General features: G+C 44.3%; 1 protein-coding gene across 1 annotated transcript; it reads left to right on the top strand.

Moving 5' to 3' along the window:
• Positions 1-2284: 2284 nt before the first annotated feature.
• On the top strand, positions 2285-4061 carry LOC127324025 (uncharacterized). The gene is made up of 2 exons (XM_051352129.2): positions 2285-3345; positions 3454-4061. Exons 1-2 carry the CDS (start codon positions 2366-2368, stop codon positions 4037-4039), a joined length of 1566 nt encoding a protein of 521 aa, XP_051208089.1. The 5' UTR covers positions 2285-2365; the 3' UTR covers positions 4040-4061.
• The last annotated feature ends 6224 nt before the right edge of the window (positions 4062-10285 follow it).

Genomic DNA, 10285 nt, shown 5'->3' with positions numbered 1-10285 from the left:
CATTATTTATCTAACCGTCTTAATAATTTGGATGATGTGGATTAATATGGTGTCTCTATAAAAACATCCGTATTTTACTTTTAGTATATAATAGATTTGCCGCGGCGACGTGCCCTTGGTTGTTAGACTGATTGTCATAGTATTTTAAAGTACCACAACATATAATCATCTGAAATACATAAGTGTTGGTGTTGGTGGGGAAGAATTGATTAAAAAACGTAGAAGTGGTACTCTAGCGGCACGGTTCAGAATTTTTCCCTAGCACACCTAGGTGATCGTGAAGCGGTGAAGAAAGAGGATAGTATGAACAAAAAAAACACCGGATGATCGTAAGGTGATGGAAAAAAAGAGGATAGCCTGACAAGGTGCACCAGTTGAAAGATGTGACGTATGAGGGAGCAAGTTTTCCAGAGATATCGAAAAAGGCAGTAATATTTTTGTCATCTAAAAGAGGCGGTGGATTGTGGATTTATTCCGGAGTTGCTACAAAAGAAAATGGTAGTATTTCTCCGGCTGAAAGAGGCAGCATGTGATGAAGTAAGTATGTCTTTCTGATTGTACCGTAGGACTATGTAATTGTATTTTTGACGGACAATGGACTAAGTATATTTTTTCGATGGTACTATAGGAGGACAAAACATTATTAGGTTCCTCGAGTTCTAATGGTAGTAGGTTTTTGTTCCATAGGGGTGTTCGAGATCGAACACTCTCAGTGGGTTTCCTAATACTACTCCTGGTCATGATCCTTTTTTTTCCTTTACCTTTTAATTGTTTTTATAAAAAAAGACTATTCCTGTAATAATGGAAAGGCCTGCGCTAGGAACCAGCTGGGATCAGCCGGGTTGATAGACGTTGGATGCGACCATGTCTACACAAAACGATATGTCGCTTACTCGCTTTTCATCTCTGCACGGAAGATTCGTTGTGAATTTGGCCATACGTTTCAGACGCTACGACAGAGAAATGCGTGAGCAATGACCAATCCCGACAACTCCAAAAAAAATTGCATGATGCGCCACACGTGGGTAGAGCCCACAAAACCCACCACGTTCACTTCTTTCGTCTCTATTTTTAACTGGTGTGTCTACTCTCTAGTCTCAAATGGGTAAGATTATTCTTTTCTAAAGATTCTCTATTTATATCACATTTCTTTTTATTTTAAATTTCAAATAGAGGTTCTACATTCATGTCCTATTTTTTCTATATCCATTACATGACATACCAAAAATAGATTTTTAAAAAATATGAGAACCCTTTGCGGTAAACATATCCAACAAACTTGGCTGACGTATCCAACAGTATAAAAATTCGTATGTAGCAGAGTGATTTTTAATTTTTCATTATCTCTTTGCCAATAGACCTAACAAATCCTTTCCAGCAAAACTCGAGAACATATCCAACATTATGAAAATTTGTATGTGGCATTTAAAAAATCTCAATTTTCATCATCTTTTGTCAACAAACACAAATATTTTTTCAACAAAACTCACCAACATATACCCAACATTATGAAAATTCATATGTAGCATCGAAATAAAATCTCATTTTTCATCATCTATTTGTCAATAAACTCAAATATTTTTTCCAACAAAACTCCCGAGCTATCAAACATTACAAAAATTCTTATGTAGCAGCAAAATGTAATCTCATATTTCATCATCTATTTGTCAATAAACTAAAATATTTTTTCCAACAAAACTCGCCAACGTATCCAACATTATGAAAATTCATATGTAGTATTAAAGAAAATGTTATTTTTTGATCATCTCTTTGCCAACGCGTCCAAAATCATTTACAACAAAACTCGCCTAGGTATCCAAGAATATAATAAATCGTATGTAGCATAGTTGAAAAACCAATTTTCATCAAAAAGCCCGTGTAGAAATTTGAAGAGTAATGCAGTAATTTCTTTGTGCTCCAAACAGAAAAAGAAGAGTTGTGTAGCAAATCATCGGATCAATTTCCGTCACTGCTCGCCAGAGGAGGCACAATCTTGAGAGCTCGTGATGAGAAGGCGCTAGGTTCCCGCTGCAAACTACGGTTCGGCGCGACCGTGAGGTCTGCCGGTGCCGCTACTACCGGCCATGTCGAGCCCGCTTGTCTGCCGCCATGCCCGCGACAAGGTCGCCGGGCAGAGCGCCTGCTGCATGCACAGTTAGAGTATCAACCCTTTTTTATTGTGAGATAAGTTGGAGTGCCAACCGGTGGCCGATTTTAATCAGGCCCGGTTGTGTCTGTGCGGTGCTTAGTTTGGACCGGCTGGCATCCTGGCCTACATATGGGCCACTTAACCGCGCACGAGTAGGTCAGCTGCCCAAAGCTCCGCCGCCGTTTCTCCTCGATCTTCGCCCCCGTACACGTGAGGATGGATCCGACGGAAGCCCTGCCCGACGACGCGCTCGCCAACATCCTCCGCCGCCTCGAGCCCTGCGACCTCGCCGCCTCCCGCTGCGTGCGCAAGGCGTGGTGCGCCGTCGTCGACGCCCATCGGCTGATGCGCCCGCACATCCTCCCGAGCTCGGTGCGCGGTCTGTTTGTCAACTACATCGACTACAATCGCCCACGCTTCTTCGCCCGCCCCACCACGAAGCGGCCCTTGATCAATGGCGATCTTGGCTTCTTGCCTGGGTACAACAGGGATTTTGAGCCAATCCTGGATCACTGCAACGGCCTTCTTATCTACGGTACTCAGTGGAGGGAGTTCTTCTGCGTCGTTAACCCCGCCACGAGACGGTGGGAGCGTCTCCCGTGCCCCGATGCAAGCAACTACAACACATACCTCGTCTTTGATCCTGCCGTCTCACCGCACTATCAAGTGTTCAGGATTCCAATGGTGCCTAAGAAAATTATCCAAAAAGTCCAACGAGTGCCTGACAAGAAGCCTAAAAAGCAAAGTCAGTTCTCAGGACCATATTGCCTGCTTGAGTTATTCTCGTTGCCGGACGATATTCCGGCACTCGATAACTTTGAAGAGGAGCACGAAGATGAACGACCATCGGAATTGTCAATGGAACATACCATTGAAGAGGACGACTTACCAGCAATATTCGTGCCGTCACCAACTGAGTGTAGTGGCAAGCAGGAGGATCCAGATGAATTGGTGGAGTGGCCACCATCCTCATGGATGCTGGATGTGTTCTCCTCTAGTACAAAACAGTGGCAAAAGAGGTTGTTTGTCCGTGAAGGCGAGGCTTTGGAGACAGTGGCCTCTGTGCGGCTAGATAGGTTGGAACCAACAAGCTGGGGGCCGAGGTGGCGCTACGGTGTGTACTGGGAAGGAGCACTCTATGTTCATTGTCGTGGCGCATTTGTTGTGAGGTATATACATTGGAAAGGCTTATACAAGCCTGCCTTCTGAATTCTAGTATTAGTAGACATGTGAATGTTTCTGCACAAACATTGCATCATATCTAGCTCTGAAAATAGTCTTACATACATCTTTTATTTTCGCAGGTTGTTTTTACAAGATGGAAAGTACCAACTAGTCAAAACGCCAATAGATATTGAGGAAATCAAACGTGCAGAACCTTGTCTTGGGAAATCGAAAAAGGGGGTTTACTTTGCAACAATCCACGACGAATATCAACTTCGGGTTTGGATTCTCAACGAATCAGGTGGTCAGATGTCTTGGGAGTTGAAGCATCACATTGATCTTACTCCATGGGGGACAATATATTTGAATCAGCCCAAGGGAATTGATCGCAACACTTGGTTCTTACATGGCGATAATGATGAAGATGGATTGCCCAGGAGTGACAATTTTGAATGGAACTCTGATGACGATAACGTCCTGAATATTGAAGATGATTATGAAAATTACTATGGCTGTGTTGCTATCCTCGGATTTCACCCCTATAAAGAGATTGTTTTCTTGAGTGTATCATCATTTAAAGGAGTGGCTTATCATCTAAATAGCTCAAAAGTCCAGTACCTGGGAAAATTACGCCCAAAGGATTATTATCAGGGACATTCAAATGGCATATATGAATCATTTCCATACACCCCTTGCATGGTTGGGGAGCTCTCAGAATGTGCTTGAGATTATTCCTTCAGTGCTTGGTTTGGGATTTGGAGGTTTGGGTGGAGGGTCAGGGGTAAAGAGGAAGGAGCCAAACTGATGTTGCGTGGTTTTGGTTTAGGAAAGAGCTAGAACTTACTTAAGATTGACATTTGTAAACTTCCTTCTCGGTCATTTTATGAACCTTGTCATCTTACAAGTACATTCATCATTTGGGCGGTGATCTCTTACTATCTATGCATTTGATTCAGTTGATTGTTTCTTCTTGTAGTACCAGGATATGTCTTGTTTCATGTCCTACTATTCTTCACGCTCTTGTTCACTTTTAAACATGCACAAGTAGGTACAGTATGTGGGTGCCACTAATCTGAATCCTAGCCAAATTCTGCACCCCAATGAAATCTTTGGCGATGTATTCCAGTTGCCTTTTTTTTACTAGCCGGTATTAATTAATTGATTAGGTTCAACTTTGGGCTAACTGCTGCATACTCTGGCAACATTATTAATGAATCATGAAGTCGCTTTCTTGGTGGATTAGTGTGTGCAGTTCATTTGGTGAACGAATTGTCAAATAGGCTTAAGACTACCCACAATGGGGGTATCATAGCTAGTATCATGCACTACATGCATGCAAAAAGCTGATGTGTCACCTCAATTAATGATGAAAGAGATGATAGTAGTATCATAGGTAGATACTGTATCATAGCACGTAGAACTAGAAAAATCAACTCTAAATAAATCTTGTACACAAATTTGTATTGAGATTCTACAAATCAATAAATATAACTAGCATATGATACTACTACATGATACTATGCATTACGAAGATAGTATCATACGGTATATGATACTACTATATGATACTTTCCATTGTGACTAGTCTAAGTACATAATTTGTCTTCAAGGGTTCTGCACAAAGTTGCGCAAAATGAGAAATCCTATGGCGTGCATTGGGACAATTGCTTTCCTTCATCGGTTGAAGTATGAAAGGTGGAAGCTAGCTAGCATAGAGCAACTCTAGCATAACCCGCAAACCCCAAACTCCAAATACGCTGATGAAGGCCGAAAAACAAGAAGACAGACTAGATACTGAAAATAAACTGCATAATTTCACTAGTGGAAAATAAGCTATCTGTGGCGCACCAAATTTCAATTCTGTGGCGCGCATATCCAGATCGCCACAGTTGTCACGCGACTTATTTGAATTCTGTGGCGCATATGTACATGCGCCACATAATTTTTGAAACTTCTGTGGCGCACTAGGTTAATATGTGCCACCGAATTTCTTGAAAACTTCTGTGGCGCACTAGGTCAATATGCGCCACAAAATTTCTTGAAAACTTCTGTGGCGCACCATGCTACATCTGGGCATGGGCAGCCCGGCCCGGACGGCCCGGCCCGGGCTTGCACTTCGTGCCGGGCTCGGGCCTAAAATCTGAGCCCGAACGTCAGGCTGGGCCGGTCTTAGGCCTTCATTTGCGTGCATTTTAGCCTAGTCGGGCCGGGCTTCTTGGGACGGGCCAGGCTTTTTGCTCGTTTGGGCCGGGTTCGGGTTTAAATTACAGGCCCGACGGTCGGGTCGGGCCGGGCTCGGGCCTGACTTTTTACCCGCGGGCTTTTTTATGCCCAGCCCGAAGCCCGGCCCAGCCCAAACTTTGCCCAGGTGTACACCATGCCAATATGCGCCACAAATTTTTTTTTAATTTTTAAAAAAAGTGGCGGCTAGATCTAGATCTAGGGCCGTCGGAATTTCGCTGGGTTTTTTTTGGAATATCGCCGGAAGGTGAGTTGTTGGGTGGGTTTGGTTGGGTGGGGTGGGGTGGGGTGGTTGTGGTGGTGGTGATGGTGGAGGAGGAGGAGGAGGAGGTGGTGGTAGAGGTTCTATACAGTCACACGCGACGCAAGCGTAAGCTCCACCCCTCCATGTATATATAGAGGTAGTAGAGGTTCTATACAGTTTGAATTTTTGAGAAAGGAAGAGCCACGCTAGGGCGGGAAAAAGATGATGGGTGTACTACTTTGGTTCTCACTTGTTGGTTGTATGGTGGATGCGAGAGAAAACTGATGGCTGAGATGCATCAGTGCCACAGATTGCTGACATGTCATCTCGTCAAACTAAACGTCATGTGATTGAGGTAGATGCATGCGATGGTAATTATGGGAGGCTTGGTTTTCTGTTCTAAATAAATGAGGAGCCGTTGCATGCGATGGTTCATGCTCTATAATTATGTGCGGCTCATTTCTCCAAGGTAGTAGCTATTCACCTACCGTGGCACCTCGGGACTTTCCTGTGTATGGAGTGGCAATTAGATTTTTTTCCTTTGCAGAGTTGAAGCTTCCTTTGATTTTTTTCGGGACTTTCCTGTGTATGGACTGGCAATATATATTTGATCGGATGTTTCTAATTGGAGATATGCGATTACCTGTTTTGAATAAGGTTCCTATCGGCGATAATCTAGCAAGATGTAGGGGGAACGGTTTTAGTTTCAAAAGTTGCCAACAGCGTCAGAGATAGTGATCTGTTTTAGTTTTAGAGGTAGCAATGGCATGGCACTCTAGAATTAATTACCATGTATGCATATTGCTGCAAAACTGCATCGCAACCAGGCGAGATATTCGATATTTGACGGTGATAGACTCCAATTAGAAACATCCGATCAAATGTATATTTTTGATCTTTTCCCTCCCACCGCTCGGGTCGTCCCCCTCCTGGGCGACCTGGGGCGGAAAACCCTAGCCGCCGCCGCCGTCCTCCCCTCCCCCTCCCGCCCTCCTCGTCGTCCCCGGAGGCCGTCGCCGGCGAAGCCGGGGCGCGGCCGGTGATGGGGGCGGCGGGGCTCCTCGCGTGATCCCTCCGTGCGGCGGATGGAGGCTAGCCTCCGCACGGGGGGGATGGCCCCGACCCGTGGAGGGTGGTGGCGGCGCGGCCCCTCGCCGGGTGGCCGATGATGGTGGCGGCGGCATGGCCATGATCTGGGGGTGGCTCTCCTCTTCCTCGCCGCGGTCTTCGGGCGGGCGGTGATGGGGGCGGCGGAGCAAACCCGGAACATGGCGGTGTGATCCTCTCCTTGTCCTAGCCTCGGCTTCACCGGGACAGCGGTGATGGAGACGGATCTCGCACTGCTCCTCCTCAAGGTTTGGGACCACGGCACCAAGGGCGGCGGCCCTGGATGGCGGTGACGCTGTCGACCTGGTGGCAGGTGGCGGGCGTCTGGTGCCACTGACCGTGGCACCGTGGTGGTGGTCTTCTCTCTCGCCGGAGGAGATCGACTAGTTGTGTGGCTAGCCGTGGCGGATCTCGCGATCCGTCACCTAGCCCCCGATGGCGAGGCGCAGCTGCCGGTGAAAGCCGGCCGGACTTCGGTCAAGGCAGATGATGGCGGCGTGCTTCGTCGTTACCTTGTTGAAGGCATTGTTTCTGCAGCCTGCGTTTCTTCGCCTGGGCTGCTCCGGGGGAAATCCTAGACCTGGGTCTCCCGGATCGGACGATGGTGGCGCGCAACGCCGTTCTCCCTGTTGGGGGCATCGTTTTTGGAGCAGACAATGGATGGCGATGGTGCTGAGGTGGAGCGGTGTGCTTTCGCTGTGTCGGCATCGTCGAGTCGCCGCGGCATGGTGCAGTGCTGTCTCGAGACGGATGCAGTGTGATGGACTCGCGCAGGATGGTGGAGTCGTCTGGCGCCGTGGCGGCATCGATGGCAGGCCTGGCATGGTCGATGCGATGATCTCTCTTGAAGATGGAGTCGAGGAAGACGGCGGTAGCAACTTCTATGACATAGGCGTTGGCGTATGCTGGGAGTCTGCTTGACTGGATGTGCTTCTCATCTGCTATTGGGCGGCCTGGGAAGGCATTTGGTTTTTGGTTGATGTGTGTTGGTGAATTGTCACCCCCTTCATCCCTCTGTAGGTTTAGCAAGGTGGCTTCGAGTTTGATCTTTTGTATTGCTCTTGGAAGGTGTTGTGAATAATCTAATAAAAAGCTGTGTGCATCCCTTGGATGCAGAAGCTGGGGCGATATTTCCCCCATTTTGAAAAAAAATACTGAAACTTCATTCATTCACACCATTTACCTCTTCAGAACTTGCAAACATAGTAGTAGTATTGTTGTATGACAGTAATCATCATGCAATAGTAGTATTCCATGTTAGAGGGAGACAAGCATTGCATAGCAAAATAATGTTAAAAAAATTGGTAAGCAATTTTTGTGATGAGAAACACACTTGATTCATTACAAGATATTGTAAGGAAACAAGTTCCAGTCCAGGGTGCACCAATCAGTTGAACATGCTCCATATGTACATGCCACAGTTCCAGGACCTTAATAGCACTAACATGAAAAAAAGTATTGCACATTCTACATATATACTACCCAAAAATAACACACTCAACCTGCAACTCTCCTTCCTAAACAACTACAACATCACTTGAAGCATGTCCATCTGGCCGGATTCGGCAGCCATCATAGCATATTCCATTTTTTACGTCAAAAGAAATTTCATTCATGCACAAGGTTGTTACAATCGTCACATACAAAGCGATGCACATCTCCAGCAAAACATTCAGGTTTTTTTGGAACTTTGCATTTCCAAATTAGCTCCCACATATTCCTATTGAGTCATCTCCAGCAAAACTACCACCACTATTAAACTGAGCATCTGTTCGAATACTAAAGGTTAGCCTGCTCAAGTACTCCCCTTCACGGCCGGATCCGACTACTACGAGTTGAACAAGGTCGGCTCAGCTATCAATCACCTGCACATCGACAAGATTTTCATGATGTGGTTTTCACACTACATATAACCAAGATGAAATAAAGCATCACAATAATGATATATGGAGCTACCAGATACAAACAACTCTATTCAGGAACTCCAAATTGATGATCAAGATCCTTAGACAAAAAAATCCCAAAAGTGGCATCATATATGTAAAACATGCCAACATGAATTTTCTCTAACGCTGCATCCACATGGAAATCAGATTTAGGCTTCCGCAAAGACATCTTAGAGTACGTAATAAAAACATGGGATAATAATATTTTAATATGGCCATGTGAATATAAGCAAACTCTAATTAGGGTTTATAATTTATAACAAAACTCAACTCAGTATCATGACCATTATATATTTTAATGTGCAGCAAAACAGTACCAATTAGTCACATTGAGAACCAAAAAGTAACAAGCAATTAGAACTCAAAAGTCAATTTCATACCAACAGAATTAGAAGCTAGATGACCACCATCACTATAATGCAGAAGTTGCATGACCATCCAAAGTAAAAAAAAAATGAAAATCCTATGAGTGAATACTTCTACATATACACTGACAAAAGAGACTTCACACAAAAAATACAAATGCTGAATCTTGGGACCTGGGAGGCAGCAGCAACAGACAATAGTGTTCAAATTATGTATCAAGCTCTGTACATTGTACTACGAACTAAAGATACATGCTGGGTTAGTGCCTCTTGGTCCCAAGGATCCAAGTTTGTTACATAACAATCATTCATCAACGCAATATAATAGGGAATGCTACATTAACTTGCTTCACTTTCCTATCTTTTCATTATCATGCATGTCGGAGTCGCTATAATACTACATAACTGAGAGAACACCCTCAAGACTGAGCATGGTGCAAAAGTGTACCTATTTAGCATGTTCAAGCACCAATTTACCAACTTTCCGATGGCAAACAGTTGGTAAAAAGAAGATTAAGTAACAACCAAGGAAGTGCTTGATAGAGTTTTCATCAGTTAATTTTTTTCTCGTTTTTAATAAGTTTTCTTGATGCTGGGTCTAATCATGCACCTCTTTTATTGATAGAAGGGGAAAATAAAGCTTTTACCCCATAAAATGAAGGTTTGAAACAGCTTCGTTTCTCAAAGAGAAATTAAAATAAGAGGTTCTTTCTAGATGGCCAGCCAGATGCAAAGCTAATATGAAGGATCATTGGCAAGATGTATCCCAATCCTTTAGAAAGTATTTGAGAGGTTGAAATCAGCCATTACAATTTCAAAAATAAACATAGAAAAAAATTAAACGCACAAGGGACTATGTTATTTAGTTTAAAAGCTGGTGGTTAATCTGCATTGTTTTGATTTCTACATGTCATTTTTGTCTGACTCTTAGTTGCATGTACACTGATTTCTCTTTTGGTGTCATGAGTATCATGAGCTATTCAAAGCAAGAAGACATGAAATGATGCCATGAAGATCACGTGCAAAAAAAAGCTCAGTTTATTTAGTTCGTCAAATGGTACGATTTTAA

Source organism: Lolium perenne, chromosome 6 (assembly GCF_019359855.2).
Source record: "Lolium perenne isolate Kyuss_39 chromosome 6, Kyuss_2.0, whole genome shotgun sequence".
Taxonomy (NCBI): Eukaryota; Viridiplantae; Streptophyta; class Magnoliopsida; order Poales; family Poaceae; genus Lolium; species Lolium perenne.
This window is presented reverse-complemented; position numbering and strand designations above follow the sequence as displayed.